At 37.8% G+C, this 26,475-nt stretch overlaps 1 protein-coding gene across 1 annotated transcript in view; it reads right to left on the bottom strand.

Moving 5' to 3' along the window:
• The window catches only part of EIF4E (eukaryotic translation initiation factor 4E), a 43,618-nt gene extending 40,281 nt beyond the window's left edge, over nucleotides 1–3,337 (bottom strand). The window contains exon 1 of the mRNA XM_082837848.1: nucleotides 3,179–3,337. Within this exon, the coding sequence (XP_082693974.1) occupies nucleotides 3,179–3,217 (39 nt within the window). The 5' untranslated portion in view covers nucleotides 3,218–3,337. The remainder of the gene's footprint in view (nucleotides 1–3,178) is intronic.
• Between the last annotated feature and the right edge of the window lie 23,138 nt (nucleotides 3,338–26,475).

Genomic DNA, 26,475 nt, shown 5'->3' with positions numbered 1-26,475 from the left:
TGAGGTCACAGGCTCCAGCTGTTTACAGCTAAAAGGATCCATGTGAATTTTGGAACATGAGCATTTATTACTCATCTTCAAGAAAAAAGCTATTTAAAAAAGCTAAAATACCATTATCTATAAACCAAAACCCAAAAGAGATTTTACTAAATATTATTTTAAAATACGTCACACCAGTTTAAAAGAAAAAATAAAATGTATCGCTCCTAATCTCATCATGCCACCACCCATAAACCATCTGATACATCCTTTCAGATATGATTTTATGTTTATTTGTGTATAATGATGACCTATGCATCAATTTTACCCATAAGGTAAGAGTTTTGCTGAAGGCAAAGAGTTGGACATTTTAGTTTTGGTTGAATTTTAGTTTTTTTTTTAAGTATAGTAATAAAGCTTGAAGATAGGACCTGGGTTGGAGTTCTACCTCTCTCACTTAGGAACTATGTGACCTTGGTAGAAACTTTTTAATTTAATTTTAAAAAGCTTTAAAATTAAAAAAAATCACTTGAAATATGAATTTCTCACCTATAAAAAGTATTTATCCCACAACATTAAGATTTACAAAAAATTACGATATTTTATCTTTCTATTAAAATATTGACCTTAGTTAATACTTTATGTTATTAGACTGTGGTTACATAAGCTGTTGCCCTAAGATGACCCATGTAAAACCCCAAATTTTTTATAGCAATACTAATATCAGTTCACATAAATACTAAAACTTATTGACTGTCACTGTAATAAGCAGAGCACAGAAAAATTTCTGTAATTTCTAATTTCTGTATAGCATTTTGTATGAACACATTTAAAATATGTAACTAAAGACATTTTAGCTTTAAAGATTACTGCAGGGCTTCCCTGGTGGTGCAGTGGTTAAGAATCCACCTGCCAATGCAGGGGACACAGGTTCAAGCCCTGGTCCTGGAAGATCCCACACGCAGAGCAAGTTAGCTTATGCGCCACAACTACTGAACCTGCGTTCTAGAGCCCGCGAGCCACAACTACTGAGCCTGCGCACCTAGAGCCTGTGCTCTGCAAGAGAAGCCACCGCAATAAGAAGTCTGCACACCACAAGGAAGAGTAGCCCCACTCGCTGCAACTAGAGAAAAACTGCGCGCAGCAACAAAGACCCAACGCAGCCAAAAATAAATAAATTTATAAAAATAAATAAAAGTAAAGATTACTGCAAAGACATGAGTTTCAGAGAAATCTTATGGTCTTATTACTTCTACATTCCCCAAATAATTTAGCTTTTAAGACTAGTAACATACAACTGAAACTTTTTCAAAACTGCTTGACTCTTTGCCAGACCTTTCACCAAAATTACTAAAAGTACAAAGGTAGATGAGAGTAAATTCCACGTTTGCAAATTTGTTTTCAATTTCACTACACTGTTTTCACTAGCAAAATATTTTAACTGGCAAAACATATGAATTGACAGGTCCAGAAACCAAATGAAAAGGGGGAGAAGAGGAGTGACCATTCACTTTCTTTAGAAATCAACACACAAAGTTCTGGACCAGTATGGCCAGTATAACTACTTGTTTAGTCCTCAAATTTAGACACCAAGGTGATATTTTCTTCTTGGTGATATTTTCTTAAGATTCTATACTTTGGATATCAGTTAGCCAACACTGTAGTACAACAGAAACTAAAAATAAATGTCCACATACTTTTAGAGCTGTAGCAAAATATCTATTAAGTTTATCAAATTAATCTTTCCAAGTCACACAAGGAACACACGTTAAATGCCTATGGGAAAGACAGTGTCATGGTTAAGAACACACACTCTGGAACATGGTTGCTTTAGTTTGAACTCCACCCCACCACTTATTAGCTCTGTGATCTTGGGCAAGTTAGTCACACAAAGTTACTTAATCTCTCCGTGCCTTGGTTTCCTCAACTGTGAAATAAGAATAATACCTACCTCATCGATTTGCTGTTAAAAATTAAATGAATAAATATATGTAAAGCACTTAGTAAGGTGCCTGACATACAGTAAGTGCTTTGTGTTAGCTATTATTAAGATTTAAAGAGCACCTACATTAAAAATCACTGTTACAGACTGTGTTTAAAATATCATTTTTATTCAGTTGCTTAGAACTCTAAATCTATAGCCCTGGAAATTCAATGCTGGGTCATAATTTGTCATAATTCCATAGAAACTTACTGAACACAGTAAGCCAAAACTACAGCTTCCTATTGTTTCTATGGAAGATGTATCAAAAGTTCCAACTGGGAAAAACAATCTTATTTTTCTGACCACATTCTCAGGTTCTAGAAGGGACTACTTAGTACTTAAGAGACAAAAGCCATCCTTTCTTTTTTCTCTAGGCATGTACAGGAACTTTTAAAGAAATATTAGTGATTTTTACAGTAAGGAGCAGGAAGACTATCTGTGGGTTATGGGTCATAAGCCTTGTATTTCTTAATAATGGCAAAGAAATGATAAAGTCGGCTATGTAAATCTCCTAGCAAAGAGAGGAAAAAGTGAGTACAACTTTGCATGGATACACCTACATGCAGCACACCTATGGAATATTAACTTTATCTAGTTCTTTTTTTAAAAATAAATTTATTTATTTTTGGCTGTGTTGGGTCTTCACTGCTGTGAGCAGGGCTACTCTTCATTGTGGTGCACTGGCTTCTCATTGAGGCGGCTTCTCTTGTTGCAGAGCATGGTCTCTAGGCGCACGGCCTTCAGTAGTCGTGGCACGCGGGCTTCTGTAGTCGTGGCATGTGGGCTTCAGTAGTTGTGGCTCACAGGCTCTAGAGTGCAGGCTCAGCAATTGTGGCGCACAGGCTTAGTTCCTCCGCGGCATGTGGAATCTTCCCAGACCAGGGCTCGAACCCATGTCCCCTGCATTGGCAGACGGATTCTTAACCACTGCGCCACCAGGGAAGTCCCCTATCTAGTTCTTCATAACTGATAAATTTTCATCCCTGAATAGTGCATAGTGCATTTGAAAATCAAAACCACTATATCTTATTCCCATTTTTCAGCCAGACTTAGAAATTTCCATCTTCAAGGTCACACAGATATTAAAATTAGACTATAATTCAGGCTCGTTTCCACTTCTCAAAAAACTCTCTATGACAAAAATGGAGCAACTGAGAGGTACCAGAGGAGCAAGGAAGTTTCTAATAGTAGCAGAGAAGTAATAGAAGAAATTACCATTGCTAGAACAAGTACTTCACAGGTTGCTTGTGACATCCAGGACTGCTGGTACTTCTCCTATATTCTTAACCTTATATAAATTAAATAGAATACTTAAAAAAAAATTTTGCATAGAATTTTCTGTCCAAATTGGATTAAGGTTACATAATTCATTAAACATTTTATTCTCTGGACTTCTCTAAGTCAAATAATTAGGCATAATTTTAATTCAGAGTAAAAAACAAAGTGAAATGTAAAATATAAACACCGGAACTAAATTTGTTTGGTTTATGAATGAACTTTGATATACTGGGTTCTTTCTTTTTTTTTTTTTTTTGCAGTACGTGGGCCTCTCACTTTTGTGGCTTCTCCCGCTGCGGAGCACAGGCTCTGGAAGCTCACGGGCCCAGCCGCTCCGCGGCATGTGGGATCCTCCCAGACCAGGGCACGAACCTGCGTCCCCTGCATCGGCAGGCGGACTCTCCACCACTGCGCCACCGGGGAAGCCCCTGGGTTCTTTCTTAAAGCAAAAATATGCATATTAATTTGCAAGGTCTGCTTGTTAATCAATAGTCTTTGGTTAGCAAAAATACATGGCATTATATAATAACATATGTGTCAACACGTATTTAAGACTTATTTACTTTTAATAAACTCTTTGCAATACAAAACGTGTTTCTAAAGGATAAAAAAAGGAAACATTAGATCAGCTGACTGTCCAAGTTGATTCCATTTATGAAACTAATGTACAATTTAAAAAATTCAAGAGATACAATGTAAAAACAAGTAAAATTATATACCTTCAGTTTAACTAAAGAAACCAAAATCTCTTACCTTTAAAAGAACTACAAGTCAAAAAAACCCCAATAATGAAGAATGAAGAATGAAGATAAAAGCTGCCAAAACCCACGACCCACTGGAGGTAAGATGGCCTGCCACCTTTGCCAACTGGTATTAAGTCTAACTTTGATCTACCCACAAAGTCTAATTTTGACCTAACCACAATTTAAATGCCAACAGAATAGGAGAGTATTGTTTATCCCAATGTTCAAAACTTTGCCATATTACCTGTTAAGAGGTAAAATGCTGCCTTTAATATACCTATCAAGCTTGTCAACAAGTTTAATATTTGTAAGCCACTTCTTTTATGTGTCTGTGTGTATTTTGTTGTGGGGTTTTTTGTTTTTTTTTGGAAGTATAGTTGATTTACAATGTTGTGTTAGTTTCAGGTGTCTTAGCAAAGTAATTCAGTTATATATATACACACACACACACACACGTGTGTATATATGTACATATATATTTTTTCAGATTCTTTTCCATTATAGGTTATTATAAGATACTTAATATAGTTCCCTGTGCTCTATAGTAGGTCCCTGTTGTTTATCTATTTTATACAGTGTGTATCTGTTAATCCCAAACTCCTAATTTATCCCTTCTTCCTTCCTTTCCCCTTTGGTAACCATAAATTTGTTTTCTATGTGAATCTATTCCTGTTTTGTAAATAAGTTCACTTGTATAATTTTTTTAGATTCCATGTAAGCCACTTCTTAATCTAAATGATCTTATACACACACACTTGAGAAGCTCACAATATCAAACTGAAAATGACTGATATTTTACTTAATTTCCATAAATAAAAATTCCCTGAATGCCTTCAAAGGTGGGACAAGCAGAAAAAACCCATGACTCTAGGTGCTTCTGATTATGCTCAGCAAAAAATAAGGAAACTCACAAGCTAGCTGAAATAGCAATGAACAAATATGCTTTTTGTAGGCTTTTACATGGATACCTCAATTGCAGCAAATACTAATCAGCTGCTTAAAAAATATATATATACCACTATTTAAAATTGTCAAAAAGAATTCTAAATGACTAACCTGTGGACAAAGGTGCATTAAAAGTACTTTAAAGTTGCATTTTTCACTAAAAATAAACACAAGATTATTTTACATGCATCCTCACTCTATTATAGCTTCAATCTGGCTTTTGACTTTCACACACTAAGTTTTTAGGTTCCCTACTCCCCAAATTTAAATGCAGCATTGAAATCTCCCTGGGGTCAGCACTAGAAGGAATGCTATACTGCATCATTGACCAGATCACTGGAAATTAAGTTCCTAAAATTTACACTGAACAAGGTATAGAATCACATTTTGTATAACTCTGTATCCTAAAGAACACTTGGTACAAGGTCCTAAACGTATCAGGGGCTATAAATATTTACTGACTCAAAACAGTCCTTCAACACTTTTTAGTTTTGTTCCATGTTGTTGAAACAAAACAGCATAGCCTGCAAAACCCAAAGGCCCTAAATGTTACTGAAACTTCACAGACTACATTGTTTTATTGTTTAGAGGTTTTAGCCTTGCCCTTATTACCAGCTGTAATGCTTTTACTGACGCTGGTACAGTCGGTAGGAGAGTCGATCCAGTCAGAAGTAGTATCAGAGCCCATAAAAGGGTTTTAAGTTCAAGTTTTACATATTTATCTTTTATCTATTTAACATTAATGTTCTAAAAATCATTTAACTGTATCAGCAACTTAATAAAGTTCTGTAGTCAACCTAATTTCCAGGAATGTAAATAAACACTGGTACCAATAAAAGAATAAGTAACCAAGCAGGAAATGTGCCTTAAGTTCTGGCAACAAGGTAAGGATAGTGTTTAAGTCAATGTAATAAAAAATAAGCATTTTTGTATTCTACAGACCTTTTCATAACTAATTTTTTAATAGTTATAAAAGTCTTTAAAAAGTCAAAGCAAATTGGGAAGCCATGATCAAAATCACAAACTACCATTAAAGATATATGAAAATATCCGGCAACCAAGGTCCAGAACTGGTTCCAGGGTATCAAAGGTTTTCTGGTTAATGTATTATGCCTCTAAAATATCACTTAGATGCAACATTCCTGAAACGGCAACACAGACCTAGAAGTTTCAGTGAGCCACTGCCGGCAAACCCAAACTATGACAAAGATACTCCCTCCTTTGGACGGTTATCAATCAACTTGGTGCTCTGGGATCAGCTTGCTTGAAAGAAGTTTAAGATGGTGCCCCAACTGGGAGAGAAACCAGTAGAACGGATAAAGAGAAAATCAAATGGAAAAGTAACTTTAAAAGTTAAGTTCCTATTTCCAATAATCTGTGCCTGAGGAACCTTCCAGACGAAAAAGACAGACTCGGAAGAACAGACGGATCTACACCCACTCGCATTCTCTGAGGCGTGAGCACTGCGCGGAAACGATGAATGAATGGGAGACGGGCGCGTGTGAAATGCAGCAGGTCCGGCCGGCAACCAGACCAGCAGCAGCTATCCGTAGGCCTCGCTCCTCCCCCTTCCCTCCTCCATGACAGCCCAGCCTCCAGCATGGAGGGGCGAGGACAATGTGATCCCCCGGCTAACCACCACCACCACCCTTCATCCTACTCGCAGAGCTTTACCCTGTGACATGGGGTTCTCCTTCCCACTCCAAACCCTTCTCGCCTCCCCTGCAGCCCACCCCGGCGACTCTCGGACGCGCCGGCGTAACATGCGCTGGCCGCTCTCGGCTCCCCTAGGCGAGGTCGAAGCTTCTCCGCGCACGCCGCGGCACCACTCCCGCCCAACTCACCCTAGGGCAACGCGCGCCCACCGGCTCCCTGGCCCACCAGTCTAAGCAGTTCCGGCGCGCGCCCCGCACCCGAGCCCCTGGGCTAGAGCGAGGGAGGGAGACACGGAAAGGCTGCCCCAAGGCTCCCTCCATCTCATTCCAGGCCGGTTCGCCGCCCACCCTCCCTGCGGATCCGGGCGCCAGCTCGGAGACGACCCAGCGCCCTCCTATCCCGAAGACACAATTCCCACACACCTAGCCCAGGGCCCAGGTCGCCCTCCACCCTCGAACCCCCTCGCGGCTCCGCCTGAGGCGCCGCCCCTCCCCCACACCTCTCCGCGAGCTCTCGGGCCCCCACCAGAACGTGGGCTCTACACGCCGTCGCGGCCAACCTCCGGGGCGCCCCCAGTTGTCCGCGGGGAGGTCAGGCCCACGAAGAGGGGGAGGGGGCGGCAAGGGGTAGCGTGCGCACCGGGAACGCGGTCCCGCGGGGTCCCCGAGTCCGAAGGGAGATGGAGCGTGCGGGCCTGTGGGGGTGGGGGCCAAAAGCAATACTCACCGGTTCCACAGTCGCCATCTTAGATCGATCTGATCGCACAACCGCTCCTGAAGGGGGGGTGAGAGGAAAAAAATGAGATTCAAACCGCATTGGCCGGCTTCTGTTCACGTGACGGACGTGTCCGTTTGGCCCTGGCGGCGCCTGCGCAAGACTGCGGCGGCGTGTTTAACGAGAGGCTTCTGGGAAGTGGAGTCTTTCTCCTGTCTTTCTCTCTCGTTTTCGTTTTTTTTTTTCTTTTAGGCAAAGAAGTTTAAAAAAAAAGGACTGGTCACGTGGTCGATGGGTACCGTGCGCGGTTCTCGGCGCGGCGGACACACGCGTGCTGGAGGGTGGTTTTCAGTCCTCTGCTCTTCCGCCTGGTTAGCTGCTGTCGCACTTACTGCCAGGCATGCCTGCTGTACCCTTTGTCGCCCTGTCCTCCCATCTTTCCCGAAAGGTTGGGAAGCGTAGGTTCAGCACGCACAATAAGGCTTCGTTTGCTTAGTTGAGGTCCTAGAACAAGTTGCCTGTGTGTTCATTTAATTTTCTTTTGACTGCACACCATTTTCTCTTAGTTTCAAAAAGAGGCGGCGATGGAGAATCGTTTAAGCAGGCAACCCTCCCCGGTCCCCCGGCTCCGCTAACGCTGGTGGTCACTCATGGCCATCACTGCCAAAAGGGGTGGCGGGGCTGCCCACAGTACCCACTTGCCACAGGTTGGGGGAGGGGGAGTGCACCCGACAGCGTTTCCTGTTCCAACTCCTGAGATTAAGACCTCAAGGCTAAGGCTTGCGTGGAAGTAAAAATCATTTGCAAGTTGGGTCCTCTCGCTTCCACTGTTCTGCTTTAACGTGATCGGAACTAGCCCAAGTCCGGGTGCCAGCCAGGGAAGCCACTCCGGCCCCCGCTGACTAAGCCCTGGATTGACCGTCAGGAGTCGTTAGGCCGGGTCAACTATGACTCGACGTTGACTCATTCTCCTTGGGCGAGTGACTTAATCATTCAGTGCCCTAGCTTTTTCATTTATGAACCACAGATGATAATACACTTCCCTCACAAGGGTGTGCTATGCTAATGATTGTAACCAGCTTTGAAAATGAATCGGACTCCCTAAATGCTTCAGAATAGTCAACCTCGTGCCTTCCTAAGGATCAGCGGCTTTCCCTGTTTTTTTTTTTAAACAATGTTTAATTTTTTTCTTTTGTGCACTTTCTTACATTATCATGTACACCAATGCAATTTTAAAGTTTCAAGACAATTTTTTTTTTTGAACTGTACCTACCCTCCATGGAGACTTTAATGTTCAGGAAAATAGTGTTATATTCACAATAATCACTGGTAATTAGAAATTTATCCCTACAGTGGCATCCTATATTTCCTTTCCCTGTAAGATGCTGTGCTGTCATTTCTCAAGACAGTGTTATTCTGCATGGTTATTAATACAAAAAACAGAGGTAAAGAAATCTAGTAGAGTGCTACTGTAAGGTTTTAATGAGGAAGACATACGATTACTGTTTTCCATGCTGTTTAAGAATGTTAACACCAGAAAAATCAGTATAAGCAAGTTGCCTGTGCCTGCCTGCTTACAGTGTTGCTGATGTCCAGAGCTGTGTCATACCTATTACTGACTACATAATGGTCGCTTGAGTTGGCTAACACATAATTGAGGCTGTAATAACTCAAAACCATTGCCTGATCATAGGCTTTGGTTTACCTGGATGTCAGACACGATTAATAAAAGCTTTTGACCAACTTAGCTCTAGTAGGTTTAAAGTAGAAAGAATTCTGAAAACATAAAATAAATGGATAAATGAATTTCTATTTAGACTATCTACTCTTAGTTAACCTATCCAAAGTAATTATAGTCGACCTCAGTGATACTTTCTGTTGTTTAAAAGTAGTATCCTGTTATCTTCTTTGAAGAGATAGTATATATGTATTATTTTCCCAATGCTGCTAGATAATAGAACAAAAGAGATTTAAAGAGATTTCAGTGGGACTGAATACTAGTGATGTTCTTAAAACTTCCTTTTAATAATAGCTTCCATTATTTTAACTTTTCTCTTGATCAAAACACACCTCACTTTTGTCAATCATCCTAGTACTTCTACTATACATGTATAGTAGAAGTATATATATATACTCCTCTTTGGAGCTTAATTACTCTCCATTTTCTATGAGCTTTGTTGCATGTGTTTTATGACACATTCATGTGTCTTTTCCTAATATTACCATTAGACTCTACCATGTCAAAGACTTGGTGATTAGGTTTTTATCTATGTGTGTATATGGTTGTTTTGCTTTTGCCAATCTGAAATATTTTATTCTTTTTTTTTTTTTTTTTTTTTGCGGTACGCGGGCCTCTGACTGCTGTGGCCTCTCCCGTAGTGGAGCACAGGCTCTGGACGCACAGGCTCAGCGGCCATGGCTCATGGGCGAAATATTTTATTCTTTATTAATCTATTAATGCACAAAAAAGTACATTTGTTACATTACTACCATATTTGTGCTTGTACTTAAAGGAAAGAGTAATAAAAAAGATATTTGAAATGGGATATGGTATTGAAACACTATTCTACTTGTTGGAGTTATCTAGTTAATACATAATTAATGGCCCAGCATAGTATCATGGTAACTATTATTTAAAATCCTGGAAAATAAATAAATAAATAAATGCCTGGAATGATTGGTTATCATTTAGCATCTGTAAATAGTCATGATCTTTTCTCTACCTAATATAATCCTGAAGCTGGTATATCACTAGTCTTTATAGATCTAACTCATGGTAAAGAGACTTTAAATAATTTAATAGAACACATCATAATAAAAACAGCACATCATTTTTATCATGTATTTTTTTTTAAATTTATTTATTTATTTATTTATTTTGCGGTACACGGGCCTCTCACTGTTGTGGCCTCTCCCGTTGCGGAGCACAGGCTCCAGACGCGCAGGCTCAGCGGCCATGGCTCACGGGCTTAGACGCTCCATGACATGTGGGATCTTCCCGGACCGGGGCACGAACCTGTGTCCCCTGCATCGGCAGGCGGACTCTCAACCACTGCGCCACCAGGGAAGCCCTATCATGTATTTTGTCATTGGAATTTTATTTAGGTTTTCTAGATAATCAAAATCATTGTTTTGCTGGGCATTGTTCAACTGTGGTTCAAACTGATCACATCTGCTATAAAAATATTACTACTACACTGTCTAGGTTTTAAAAAAAAAACAGGCCTTGGAATTTTAGACATTCTGTTTAAATTAGTTGCCTTTCTTAGACTTGGATTAGTACTAAGCAATCGTTTTTTCTTAAAATGAATAGGTTTTGAGACTGAAGATATGAAATCGCATAATAAAGTAGATGATCCTTAATATTTTCATTTTGGGTATTAACTTTAGATATAATCTAAACCAACCTCTAGTTAACACTTTTTTTAAAACCTTTTTCACTCTCTTTAAACTTGGTTATACTTTATACTCTATTTTTTAAATTGTTATTGTCACTTTCTACAGTGACGTTACTTTAGGAAAGACCTAAAATGATGGCTTCAAACAGGATAAATAATCCTTTAAATTACAATTATATAGTTTAGTATGTGAGAGCATGAGCTCCAATGTCAAATTTTCTTGGTTCATAATCCCAATTCTCCCCTTTACTGTGACCACATGCAGATTATTTAGTCTCTTTGTGCTTCATTTTGTCATCAGTTAGATAGGCACAATAACAGTACATATCTTGCATGGTTAGTGTGAGAAATGAGTTAATCCATGTAACTTATTTAGAATAGTTCTTAGAATATAGTAAGCACTCAATGTAACTATAATTACCATGATGTAATATTATATTAACATAAATTTATTATTTCTACTTTTTGTATAGTGTAATATGCTTAAGAATTCTTCTATGCAGAGAACCGACCCCCGCCCATTATCTTTAAGGATATTCCAAGCTTTCAGAGTCAACTATTGATTTCTTATAACATACCACATATTTTTCACATCAATTAATTCATTTGACCTTTATAACAAATATGTGAATTAAAAATTATCACCCCCATCTTATAGATAAAGAAACAGACTCAGTAAAGTAGGGGACACAGGCAAGCTGGAATTCAAACCCAGTTCTCTTGACTCCAAGATTCTTTCTTCCATACCAGAGCTGCTTTCCTCTGATAGGGTCTTCCAAAATGCCTGTATCTCTTTGAAGGACTTCTAATACTAAGTTCATTTACAAAACTGACAATTCAAGAAGTACTAAGTTAGTAATGGGAAATGTGTAATATTTGAAGGATATTTAAAGGACATGGGAAGCCCAGGCACTTCCTTTCTGGACTGTTCTGTTTGGCATCCTAAGTCATAGATATATAAATAGTTCACTACCCATATAAAGAAGTGTGACTAAGAACAGAAAGGGTGCAGCTAACAAGCCGAAACAAGCACTCATTCACCTGACGATTGAGATGGTCACTTCGTTTCTTCCCTTGTTTCATTCAGATCTCTGTTCCAATGCCATCTCCTGAGGGAAGGCTTCCTTGACCACCCTATCTAAATTACCATGCTCATTACTCTTTATCTCCTTACCCTGCTTTATTTTTCTTCAGGCCACTTTATAACTCTAGCTCTAAACCCAGTATTATATTAAATATTATTTAATTAATCACTGGTTGCCTCCACTAGCAAAATGTTAGGTCCTTGATGATTTGTAGGTAGAATGCCAACAAATATTTGGGAAAAACCAAAATTTTTAAAACTTCACAGAATTCTAGCCTTAGGACTAACAATGTAATAGGAAAATTACTATATACCAGGTATCATGTTAAGCAGTTTATGTGCATTGATAATACCTCATTTTATCTTCAAAACAATATTCTGAGATAGATAAGGAAACTGAGGTTAAATAACTTTCCCAAGAACACAGTTCTGTCTTCAGGGCTCTTAACACTATATAATATTGACTAGATTGTAATTGGACTGCCTAATAAGAAAGATAATTGTCTGAAATACTGAGAAATAATCTGCAAAGAGTATGTGAAAAATTCATATAAGGAGTATGCTGGGTCAACAATAAGATAGTATAAAGAAATGTAATTTACCTTTTAAAATTGAAATTAGAAAAAAATTTAAATGTAGTGGGATGAGACCAGTAGCTTTTAGAAATAACTCACAAGATTGTAAACACCCAAAATTCAGAGATTTGGGTGGAACTTCAGGGAAGCATGATTGGATTTTCATTGTTACATACATGAGTAAGTGCTTATATTGAACTTGTCTAAAGAAATATGTTAATGGGTGGGAGCTGGTCTGCTTACCATCTATAAAAGAGGAATCCAGAATGACAATATTTGACCACCTAGTTTTGTTCTGGGGACAGAGTGCCCTGGTGCAAAAATATGGATCTCTGGTCCATTGGGCCCTCACTGGGAACGGTTTCTTGAGGACACCAGAACTAATTCTCCTTGTCTGGTTCCAGGTTTACCAAGCGACCATATGATGAACATATCTTCTGGTATTGATTTGTATATATGTAGGGCTGATATGGATACATGAATGTCTAGACTAGTTATATTGCTCAGAGTCCATCTTAACTGGCACTAAATTTTTAGTTTGTTTTACTTACGCTCTATGAGCTTGGCTAAAAGAAAACTACCTCTGTGGACTGGATTTTCTCTGTGTCCTCAGACTGTGATGATTCTCGGAGGAAACACCAATCTACAGGAATGGTCTGGTTGGCTACCTTCCCCAGGACTTGCCATGTGCCTTTCTACTCCAACAGCATCGTTGGAGACCTGTGAATTAGAAATTTTTGATTCACCTGCCTTTAAACTCTTATTTTAAGTTCAGAGTTTGAGAGATACCAATCCTCATTCAGGACATTGCTCAGAAACATGGGATGTACTAAAAATTCTCAGATATCACCTTATGTGTTTCAAGTAGCTAATGGAAAACCGTGATTATTGTTTTGTTAAAAATAAATAATAAAATAATAATACTCACAAGAGAGCCATTTATATCTTTTTAAAAAATGACAAATCACTATTAAAGACTTACTATTTGGGGAGAGCTTTTGTCAGGTCTGTGGATGCATTTAGTACAAACTGACCAACAGCATTCACAGCTCTGAAATGGAAAGTTAAGAAATGGGTCTATACTTTTATCATATCAGTGCCTGAGATTATCAGGTTTTAAGAAGGGGAAAAGGGTTTGATCTAGATATGCGTATTAGCAGACTGGATGTACTTAGCTTATAAAAAGTGACTTCTGGAAAATGAAAAAAAATTACTATGCTGGGCAGATTTATGAAACAAACTGTTAGTTTAATTGCCAGGCAATTTATGGAAACAGAACCTTAAAAAAAAAAATCTGACCTTGCTTAAAAGTTTTTCCATATAGGCTTATATGCTTTTCCTCCCTGAAAGGTAAGAGAATAGGTTCACATGAGAGTTAAATACCTATTTTATTTTACAGTAAAATAAGATGGCAAGATAAGTAAACACGATCCTATCCCTTTATTAGAGCTTAATTTTTACATTCTGAAAGAGATTTGGGCAATATATAGGAAAATGTCAGCAGTCATTGTTGAAATTTTAAAACTAAGGGGAAATTATTGTTTTGTTAGTTACAAAAAGGATTAGCTAAATGTAATTAATACTTGAAGAAAAGGGAAATTATTGTTTTGTTAGTTACAAAAAGGATTAGCTAAATGTAATTAATACTTGAAGAGCAGAGCGATACTTGACTGAAAATATTTAAGTGAAAATATTTAAATATTTTAACTTATTAACTTTTGTTTATTTTTTTGTCTTAAAAAGGAATGTTGGGCTTCCCTGGTGGCGCAGGGGTTGAGAATCCACCTGCCAATGCAGGGGACACGGGTTCGAGCCCTGGTCCGGGAAGATCCCACATGCTGAGGAGCAACTAAGCCCGTGCGCCACAACTACTGAGCCTGCGCTCTAGAGCCCGCGAGCCACAACTACAGAAGCCTGTGCGCCTAGAGCCCGTGCTCCGCAACTAGAGAAGCCACCGCAATGAAAAGACTGCGCAACGCAAGGAAGTAGCCCCCGCTCACTGCAACTAGAGAAAGCCCGCGTGCAGCAACAAAGACCCAACACAGCCAAAAAAAAAAAGGAATGTTACATTGCATGTCAACTGTACCACAATAAAACTTTTTTTTCAAAGAGCCGAAAAAAGGTAATGTTAAATATAGGAAATTCATGCTATTTTCTGAAACTGCCTAGGGGGTAAAAGTATTTAAAGTACTCATAAAGAAACTTGGAACTATGTTCTTATTTTGGGAGATTAAACCAGATATCTGATAGAAGATAATATTACTTAAAAGCCTTGTGTTCAGCTCCATCAAAAGAAAAAAAAAAAAAGAAATCACACCCATACCAAGAGAGGAATTTGTTATTTATTTGCTCTTTAACTTGGAGCTGGACTTTAGCAAAACCTTTCATGTTAGGGGATGGGACAACAGCTTAAACTGGTTTGGATCTATAAATTAAACTTTCGTTTTTCAAAATGTAAGGAGGGAATTCCCTGGCGTTCCAGTGGTTAGGACTCCACACTTTCACTGCCAGGGGCCCGGGTTGGATCCCTGGTTGGGGAACTAAGATCCTGCAAGCCGTGTGGCCAAAAAAAAAAAAAAAAAAAAAAAAGAACAAACAAACAAACAAACAAAACATGTTTAAGGAACCCTGGAGTAGAATTGGAATTTAAAAATTATTCTATTATTCTTATTGTTTTTATACTGTTCTTCCCCTTGGTGATTTTTTTCTTTTCTTCTTCTTTTTTTTTTTTTTTTTTTTTTTTAGCCCCTTGGTGATTTTTTAAATGCATTTAATCTTATATAATGGTTTCATTTTAAACACAATATAACAAACATCATTAAAGAAATTTTTTTTAAAAAAAGGAAAATCTTCCCTACTACCCTAATACATCAATATGCCAACATTTTATGCTCTTACAATTATAGGTCACATACAGTTTTGAACTGTATTTTTCACGTGATCTCTTATTGAGAATATTTTGGACACTGTTTGTAGACTAGATAATACTTTTTAAACATTTTATTTTGAAAAATTATCAAACTTACAGAATAGTTGCAATAGTAACTTCCACAAACCCTTCTAAACTAAACAATCGTTAACATGTTGCCTTGTCTCTCAATCTTTCATTATTTCTGAGCCATTTGAGAGCAAGTTGCAGACATAATGAGCTCTAAATACTTCAACATGTTCCTCCTAAGTATGAAAATATTTTCTTACAGAGCCATAACACAATTAAGTCAGGAAATGTAATATTCAACACTTTTATATAAAATTTAATCATCGAATCAATATTCAAATTTTGCCAATTGTTCGAATAATTAGTTTAATAAATTTTTTTTTCCAATCTAGGATCATGCATTGCATTAGTTGTCATGTCTCTTCAGCTTAATCTGAAACAGTTCCTCAGCTTGTCTTTTGAGACACTGACACTCAAAAGTAAAGGACAGTTGTTTTGAAGAATATCCCTTAATTTGGTTTATCTGATTGTTTCCTACGATGCTGTTAGGATTATTGTGGACTTGTTATGTTGATACAACACTTTTAAACTTGTACATTTTTGGCAGAAATTCTATGTAATATTGTGTCCTTCCTAGAGCATCACATCAACATTGGTAGCATTAGCGGCCTCAGAATATTTCACTAAGTAGATATATTACAATACCTAATTCTCCATGGCTACATATTCAGGTTATTTCCAGTTTTCTCCTATTATGAATAATGCTCTAATGCATACATTCAAGAGAAATTTATTTTCATATTTTAGATAATTACTTCAGGATAAATTTTCAGCAATGGAATTAAATGGTTTATAGAATACAACACAACTTTCACTTTTTATACATATTGGAATTCATATTGCTCTCCAAAAATGTTGTATCAACCTAACAGGTTACAACAAGCATCAGCATTTGGCCTTAAAGGAATTAAAATTTATTTATTTATTATTATTTTTTTTAACATCTTTATTGGGGTATAATTGCTTTACAATGGTGTGTTAGTTTCTGCTTTATAACAAAGTGAATCAGTCATACATAAACATATGTTCCCATATGTCTTCCCTCTTGCGTCTCCCTCCCTCCCACCCTCCCTATCCCACCCCTCCAGGCTGTCACAAAGCACCGAGCCAATATCCCTGTGCCATGCGGCTGCTTCCCACTAGCTATCTACCTTACTACGTTTGTTAGTGTGTACATGTCCATGACTCTCTCGCCCTGTCACAGCTCACCCTTCCCCCTCCCCATAACCTCAAGTCCATTCTCTAGGAGGTCTGCGTCTTTATTTCTGCCTTACCCCTAGGTTCTTCATGACATTTTTTTTTCTTAAATTCCATATATATGTGTTAGCATACGGTATTTGTCTTTTTCTTTCTGACTTACTTCACTCTGTATGACAGACTCTAGGTCTATCCACCTCATTACAAATAGCTCAATTTTGTTTCTTTTTATGGCTGAGTAATATTCCATTGTATATATGTGCCACATCTTCTTTACCCATTCATCTGATGATGGGCACTTAGGTTGTTTCCATCTCCTGGCTATTGTAAATAGAGCTGCAATGAACATTTTGGTACATGACTCTTTTTGAATTTTGGTTTTCTCAGGGTATATGCCCAGTAGTGGGATTGCTGGGTCATATGGTAGTTCTATTTGTAGTTTTTTAAGGAACCTCCATGCTGTTCTCCATAGTGGCTGAACCAATTCACATTCCCACCAGCAGTGCAAGAGTGTTCCCTTTTCTCCACACCCTCTCCAGCATTTATTGTTTCTAGATTTTTTGATGATGGCCATTCTGACTGGTGTGAGATGATATCTCATTGTAGTTTTGATTTGCATTTCTCTAATGATTAATGATGTTGAGCATTCTTTCATGTGTTTGTTGGCAGTCTGTATAACTTCTTTGGAGAAATGTCTATTTACGTCTTCTGCCCATTTTTGGATTGGGTTGTTTGTTTTCTTGTTATTGAGCTGCATGAGCTGCTTGTAAATTTTGGAGATTAATCCTTTGTCGGTTGCTTCATTTGCAAATATTTTCTCCCATTCTGAGGGTTGTCTTTTGGTCTTGTTTATGGTTTCCTTTGCTGTGCAAAAGCTTTGAAGTTTCATTAGGTCCCATTTGTTTATTTTTGTTTTTATTTCCATTACTCTAGGAGGTGGGTCAGAAAGGATCTTGCTGTGATTTGTGTCATAGAGTGTTCTGCCTATGTTTTCCTCTAAGAGTTTGATAGTTTCTGGCCTTACATTTAGGTCTTTAATCCATTTTGAGCTTATTTTTGTGTATGGTGTTAGAGAGTGATCTAATCTCATACTTTTACATGTACCTGTCCAGTTTTCCCAGCACCACTTATTGAAGAGGCTGTCCTTTCTCCACTGTACATTCCTGCCACCTTTATCAAAGATAAGGTGTCCATATGTGCATGGGTTTATCTCTGGGCTTTCTATCCTGTTCCACTGATCTATCTTTCTGTTTTTGTGCCAGTACCATACCGTCTTGATAACTGTAGCTTTGTAGTATAGTCTGAAGTCAGGGAGCCTGATTCCTCCAGTTCCTTTTTTCGTTCTCAAGATTGCTTTGGCTATTCGGGGTCTTTTGTGTTTCCATACAAATTGCAAAATTTTTTGTTCTAGTTCTGTGAAAAATGCCAGTGGTAGTTTGATAGGGATTGCATTGAATCTATAGATTGCTTTGGGTAGTAGAGTCATTTTCACAATGTTGATTCTTCCAATCCAAGAACATGGTATATCTCTCCATCTATTTGTATCATCTTTAATTTCTTTCATCAGTGTCTTATAATTTCATTGTCTTATAATTTCAGTGTCTTATAATTTCAGTGTCTTATAATTTCAGTGTCTTATAATTTTCTGCATACAGGTCTTTTGTCTCCTTAGGTAGGTTTATTCCTATATATTTTATTCTTTTTGTTGCAATGGTAAATGGGAGTGTTTTCTTGATTTCACTTTCAGATTTTTCATCATTAGTATATAGGAATGCCAGAGATTTCTGTGCATTAATTTTGTATCCTGCCACTTTACCAAATTCATTGATTAGCTCTAGTAGTTTTCTAGTAGCATCTTTAGGATTCTCTATGTATAGGATCATGTCATCTGCAAACAGTGACAGCTTTACTTCTTCTTTTCCGATTTGGATTCCTTTTATTTCCTTTTCTTCTCTGATTGCTGTGGCTAAAACTTCCAAAACTATGTTGAATAAGAGTGGTGAGAGTGGGCAACCTTGTCTTGTTCCTGATCTTAGTGGAAATGCTTTCAGTTTTTCACCATTGAGGATGATGTTTGCTGTGAGCTTGTCATATATGACCTTTATTATGTTGAGGAAAGTTCCCTCTATGCCTACTTTCTGCAGGGTTTTTATCATAAATGGGTGTTGAATTTTGTCAAAAGCTTTCTCTGCATCTATTGAGATGATCATATGGTTTTTCTCCTTCAATTTGTTAATATGGTTTATCACATTGATAGATTTGCATATATTGAAGAATCCTTGCATTCCTGGAATAAACCCCACTTGATCATGGTGTATGATCCTTTTAATGTGCTGTTGGATTCTGTTTGCTAGTATTTTGTTGAGGATTTTTGCATCTTTGTTCATCAGTGATATTGCCCTGTAGTTTTCTTTCTTTGTGACATCCTTGTCTGGTTTTGGTATCAAGGTGATGGTGGCCTCGTAGAAGGAGTTTGGGAGTGTTCCTCCCTCTGCTATATTTTGGAAGAGTTTGAGAAGGAAAGGTGTTAGCTCTTCTCTAAATGTTTGATAGAATTCACCTGTGAAGCCATCTGGTCCTGGGCTTTTCTTTGTTGGAAGATTTTTAATCACAGTTTCAATTTCAGTGCTTGTGATTGCTCTGTTCATATTTTCTATTTCTTCCTGATTCAGTCTTGGCAGGTTGTGCATTTCTAAGAATTTGTCCATTTCTTCCAGATTGTCCATTTTATTGGCATAGAGTTGCTTGTAGTAATCTCTCATGATCTCTTTTATTTCTGCAGTGTCAGTTGTTACCTCTCCTTTTTCATTTCTAATTCTATTGATTTGAGTCTTCTCCCTTTTTTTCTTGATGAGTCTGGCTAGTGGTTTATCTATTTTGTTTATCTTCTCAAAGAACCAGCTTTTACTTTTATTGATCTTTGCTATAGTTTCCTTCATTACTTTTTTATTTATTTCTGATCTAATCTTTATGATTTCTTTCCTTCTGCTAACTTTGGGGTTTTTTGGTTCTTCTTTCTCTAATTGCTTTAGGTGCAAGGTTAGGTTGTTTATTTGAATTGTTTCCTGTTTCTTAAGGTAGGATTGTATTGCTATAAACTTCCCTCTTAGAACTGCTTTTGCTGCATCCCATAGGTTTTGGGTCGTTGTGTCTCCATTGTCATTTGTTTCTAGGTATTTTTTGATTTCCTCTTTGATTTCTTCAGTGATCACTTCGCAATTAAGTGGTGTATTGTTTAGCCTCCACGTTTTTGTATTTTTTACAGATTTTTTTCCTGTAATTGATATCTAGTCTTATAGTGTTGTGGTCGGAAAAGATACTTGATACGATTTCAATTTTCTTAAATTTACCAAGGTTAGATATGTGACCCAAGATATGATCTATCCTGGAGACTGTTCCATGAGCACTTGAGAAAAATGTGTATTCTGTTGTTTTTGGATGGAATGTCCTATAAATATCAATTAAGTCCATCTTGTTTAATGTATCATTTAAAGCTTGTGTTTCCTTATTTATTTTTATTTTGGATGATCTGTCCATTGGTGAAAGTGGGGTGTTAATGTCTCCTAATATGATTGTGTTACTGTTGATTTCCCCTTTTATGGCTGTTAGTATTTGCCTTATGTATTGAGGTGCTCCTATGTTGTGTGCATAGATATTTACAATTGTTATATCTTCTTCTTGGATTGATCCCTTGATCATTATGTAGTGTCCTTCTTTGTCTCTTGTAATTTTCTTTATTTTAAAGTCTATGTTGTCTGATATGAGAATTGCTACTGCAACTTTCTTTTGATTTCCATTTGCATGGAATATCTCTTTCTATTCCATCACTTTAAGTTTGTATGTGTCCCTAGGTCTGAGGTGGGTCTCTTGTAGACAGCATATATACGGGTCTTGTTTTTGTATTCATTCAGCCAGTCTATGTCTTTTGGTTGGAGCATGTAATCCATTTACATTTAAGGTAAGTATCGATATGTATGTTCCTATTCCCATTTTCTTAATTGTTTGGGTTTGTTATTGTAGGTCTTTTCCTTCTTTTGTGTTTCTTGCCTAGAGAAGTTCCTTTAGTGTTTGTTGTAAAGCTGGTTTGGTGGTGCTGAACTCTCTCAGCTTTTGCTTGTCTGTAAAGGTTTTAATTTCTCCATCAAATCTGAATGAGATCATTGCTGGGTAGAGTAATCTTGGTTGTAGGTTTTTCTCCTTCATCACTTGAAATATGTCCTGCCAGTCCCTTCTGGCTTGCAGAGTTTCTGCTGAAAGATCAGCTGTTAACCTTATGGGGATTCCCTTGTGTGTTATTTGTTGTCTTTCCCTTGCTGCTTTTAATATGTTTTCTTTGTATTTAATTTTTGATAATTTGATTAATATGTGTCTTGGCGTGTTTCTCCTTTTTATTTATCCGTATGGGACTCTCTGTGCTTCCTGGACTTGATTAACTATTTCATTTTCCATATTAGGGAAGTTTTCAACTATAATCTCTTGAAATATTTTCTCAGTCCTTTCCTTTTTCTCTTCTTCTTCTGGGACCCCTATAATTCGAATGTTGGTGCGTTTAATGTTGTCCCAGAGGTCTCTGAGACTGTCCTCAGTTCTTTTCATTGTTTTTTCTTTATTCTGCTCTGCAGTAGTTATTTCCACTATTTTATCTTCCAGGTCACTTATCCGTTCTTCTGCCTCAGTTATTCTGCTATTGATCCCTTCTAGAGTATTTTTATTTTCATTCATTGTGTTGTTCATCATTGCTTGTTTCCTCTTTAGTTCTTCTAGGTCCTTGTTTAATGTTTCTTGCATTTTCTCTATTGGAAATAGAATAGAGAAAATGCAAGTGAAATTTCTTCTTCATCTTGTAAGGGGTCACGATGACCATCACTTTGTACTTGCAGATCCAGGTTGTGTAAACTGTCAATCATACATCATCTAATGTACAGCTTTTTTTGTCTCAAAAACCTTGTATAACTGTATTTTGGCTTCCAGTGTGTGGAACAGTTCTCAGAGCTTTCTGATATGCTCTTCCCAGGTTACAACCCTCAAATTGGCTTGGATGAAATTTTCCATTCTTTTTCTTAGATGAACTGATTAATTTTCTGTCAACACTTGCTTTCTGAAGAGTCTAGGAAACATGACTTTCAAAAACTCTAACCCTCACTGACATAATACAGGCTTTGCCACCGTAATGGTAATGACTCCCATGATCCTATGTTTATGTAATCCCAGGGAAGGATGAGTTCTAAGTCAGGTGCCCACACCTGGACAAATCAACGAAGTTCAGCAATGGTGGGGTGTTATGATTGGCCTAATTTGTGTTATAAATTCACTCTTCGACTAGTCAACTCTGCCTGGGGGAAGGGGTAGCATTTGTAATAATGTAATGACTCATGTGAGCCAGAGAATTGGAGGAGAGGGAAGAGCAGGTTACAGCAAAGGGGAAGGAGTGATGTGCTACCAAGAAGGGAGTGTTTAGTATAGAAGAAAAATGAAGAAAAGAGCTTAATATCATACAAAGATGAATAATTACCCAGATTGACCAACCTAGATGTTATAAAATGCATAATCTCTAAAAATAGGGTAAAAACTAAAGCATATTTTGAAAGAATGATGATTTGGAAATACTCAGAGGGACACATATCAATATATTAAGAATGGTTATCTCTGAGTAATGTGAAGGGGGAAGGGATAATGGGGGAGACTTTCACTTTCTACATGTCTACAGTGTTTGAAATGTTTTATATGCCTACATGTGTAGTGTACCAAAGTTTGTGAAGAAATAACAAAGATAGAAGACCCAAGATACCTTTAAAGTCTTTTAAGCAACAGAAATAGGGGAACGTTACATACTTGGAAAATAACAGAGGTATTGTGTGTGATTAAAAAAATAAACCAGGGGGCTTCCCTGGTGGCGCACTTGTTGAGAGCCCGCCTGCCAATGCAGGGAACATGGGTTCGTGTCCCGGTCCGGGAAGATCCCACATGGTGCGGTGCGGCTAGACCTGTGAGCCATGGCCACGGAGCCTGTGCTCCGCAACGGGAGAGGCCACAACAGTGACAGGCCCATGTACCACAAAAACCAAAACAAAACAAACCAGGACTTCCTTGGTGAAACAGTGTTTAAGAATCTGCCTGCCTATGCAGGGGACACGGGTTTGATCTCTGGTCCAGGAAGATCCCACATGACACAGAGCAACTAAGCCTGTGCACCACAACTACTGAGCCTGTGATCTAGAGCCCACGAGCCACAACTACTGAGCCCGCATGCCACAACTACTAACGCCTGCGCACCTAGAGTCCATGCTCCGCAAGAAAGAGAAGCCACCGCAATGAGAAGCCCGCGCACTGTAACGAAGAGTAGCGCCCGCTCGCTGCAAACAGAGAAATTCTGCATGCAGCAATGAAGACACAACGCAGCCAAAAATTAATTAATTAAAAAAATAAAACCTGATTCTATAGAATGTAACAGAAACTGATTCTGTAGATTTGAAATGAAGAAAGAATAGCTGCTTACTCTCTGGGAGAAGAATGACTGCAAGAGAAATAAAATTCAAGCTGATGAAATTGATAAAATACTAATAGGAGGTCACAAACTGCTTTGGAGTCTAGATAGGTAAGAAAGAAAAATAAATAATTAGAGGAATATGAGGCAAGAGAAAGTTCCTTAGGCCTAATTCAAATATTTCTAAGCCCTAGGTAGTTGAGATAGATCTGTAACCAATAATTTAAAATGTAGTAACAAAATGGGGTAGGGGGTTAATTCAGGTGGTTCAAGGAGCTAAAGGCCAGGAACGATACAACGTGATGTGTACGCTTCCCCAGTGAGAATGGAATGAGGAAGAATAATGTGTTGCCTCGTTAGGTAGAACTTGACATTTTTTAAAAACAAATTTAAAAATTGGCCAGCTGCTACTCTACGTGGAGACAGAATTTCCCTTTAGAGCATGTCTTTTTTCTGAGAAAAGCCACTGGAATGGCTGCTCTTAGTTATGTAAATGTAAGAACACAGGCACTCCTTACCCTTTATTTTGTGGCTTGACAAAGCCTGCCCTTCCTAATGCCTCTTCATATGAAAATTTTCATAGAAAACAAGGAGCCTCCTGGGTAGAAAGGAACCAAGACCTTGACCTCTTCTCTTTTGATATTCCAATTTATTACAATCTATTTAATAGATTGAGCCAGTCCCAACTGATGCCCTGGTAGTGAAGGACACCAAAGACACCAAGAATTAGCCACGAAGAAAGGGGACATCTGGGGATAGGGACCAAGCCCTATAGGGCATAGCATGTGGATCAGCAGGAAGCTTTCCCCCTCACCACCTCACCTCCTACTTGTCTTGGAATGTGTGTTCCCAAATATAAGTTAAAATGTTATAACTTTGGGGCCTACACTGAGGGTACTTGGCCCCAATTTGGACCAGCAAGAGTACCATTGTTACGTTAGTAGACAAAATCATACCCCTGAACTACAGCTGTTAGTGAACTAGGCCAATTCTTTAATTCTTCAGCAGCTAAGCAGTTTGGAATTAGAACAGGCCTCCTTGGGACGGAGGTGGGGTTGGGAGGGTAGGGGGGTGGGGAAGGGATAAATTAGTAGTTTGGGATGAACATATACACACTACTATATATAAAATAGATAAACAGCACTTCCCTGGTGGTCCAGTGGTTAAGACTCCGAGCTTCCACTGCATAGGGAACGGATTCAATCCCTGGTCAGGGAAGTTCCGCATGCTTCATGGTGCAGCCAAAAACAAGTGTGTAAAACATATAACCAACAAGGACCTACTGTATAGCACAGGGAACTGTACTCAATGTTTTGTAATAACTTATAAGGGAAAAAAATCTGAAAAAGAATATATATGAATATACATATATATATGTAAAAATCGGAATCACTGTGATGTACACCTGAAACTAACATAACATTGTAAATCAACTATACTTCAATAAAAAATAAAGAACAGGCCTTCTTGGACTCAGTAAGTTTCTAGGCTTTTTAATAAGTCAGAGGGAAATGCCAAAACAAAGCCTATCCCCACAATACTGAGTAGAAATTACCAAAATCAATAAAGATGACTTAGGTATAATTATAGAGAAGCACAATGGGATTGTGATTTTAACCAAGAAACTTAAAACCAAGTGGTTTAATGCACTGTGGTGACCTAAATGGGAAGGAAATCCAAAAAAGAGGGGATATATGTTTATGTAGAGCTGATTCATTTTTCTCTACAGTAGAAACTAACACAACATCATAAAGCAACTATACTCCAATAAAAATTAATTTTAAAAAATGGTTTCTGGTGCATAGTCAAGGCTCTGTAAGTGTTCGCTGTTGTAATTATTATACTTCTGTGATTTAGGAGAAAGAGGAAGAGAACTGAGTCATGGGCAGCTTGAAGACTTTGTGGATCTTAGACTTCTGATTCATAAGTGAACTCAGTCTTGTTCAGAGATTGTGTTTTTTGTTTGTTTGTTTCTTTTTGTTTTTGTTGAAGTATAATTGACTTAAAACACTACGTTAGTTCCAGGTGTACAACATAGTGGTTCAATACTTCTATACAACACAAAATGATCACCACCACAAGTCTAGTTACCATCTGTCACCATACAAAGTTATTACAATATTACTGACTATATTCCCCATGCTGTATATATTATCCCCATGACTCATTTATTTTGTAATTGAAAGTTTGTACCTCTTACTCTCTCTCACCTATTTCACTCATTCCCCCACCCTCTCCCCTTTGGCAACCACCTGTTTTTTCTCTGTATCTATAACTCTGTTTCTGTTTTATGTTGGTTCATTTGTTTTATTTTTTAGATTCCACATGTAAGTGAAATCATACAGTATCTGTCTTTTTCTGTTTCACTTAGCATAATACTGTCTAGGTCTGTCCATGTTGCTGCAAATGGCAATATTTCATTTTTTAAAAATATTTATTTATTTGGCTGCGCCAGGTCTTAGTTGTGGCATGTGGGATCTTTGTTGCCGCATGAGGGATCTTTAGTTACAGCATGTGGGCTCTTAGTTGCAGCATGTGAGACGTAGTTCCTTGATCAGGGATCGAACCTGGGCCCCCTGTGTTGGGAGTGCAGAGTCTTAGCCACTGGACCACCAGGGAAGTCCCAAGATTTCATTATTTTTACGACTGAGTAATATTCCATTGTAGTTACGTATATCACGTCTTTTCTATCCATTCATCTGTTGATGGATATTTAGGTTGCTTTCCTATCTTGGCTACTGTAAACAATATTGCTATGAATACAGGGGTGCACACATATTTTTGAATTAGTGTTTTTGTTTCCTTAGGAAAAGTACCCAGAAATGGAATTGTTGGAACTTATGGTAGCTCTATTTTTAATTTTTTGAAGAACCTCAAACAATTTTCCATAGTTGCTGTACCAATTTACATTCCTATCAACAGTGCAGGAATCCCTTTTCAGAGATTGTGTTCTTAACCGCTAATTTTTATGCCTCTCTCTAATTTTTCTTCCATTTGGTGCAAATCCTTCTGCATTTGAAAGACATTTTTCATATTAAAAAAAAAGCATTATAGTCAGCCTTTCATATTCATGGGTTCTGCACGTGCAGATTCAACCAATCACTGATTGAAAATATTGGGGAAAAAATTCCAGAAAGTTCCAGAAGTCAAAACTTGAATTTGCTGCATGCCTGAAACTATTTACATCACATTTACATTGTATTAGATATAAGTAATCTAGAGATGATTTAAAGTATACAAGAGGATGTGCATAGATACAGAATATACAAATTCTATGCCTTTTATATGAAGGACTTGAGCATCTCTGGATTTTGGTATCTGTGTGGGGTCCTGGAACCAACCCCTGTGCATACTGAGGGATGACTGTATTTTAATTGTTTTGCATTTTAATTTTTTAATGTGGAAAATTCCAAACATACACAAAAGTAGTAAGAATAATA

Source organism: Leucopleurus acutus (assembly GCF_964270905.1).
Source record: "Leucopleurus acutus genome assembly, chromosome: 4".
NCBI lineage: Eukaryota > Metazoa > Chordata > Mammalia > Artiodactyla > Delphinidae > Leucopleurus > Leucopleurus acutus.
This window is presented reverse-complemented; position numbering and strand designations above follow the sequence as displayed.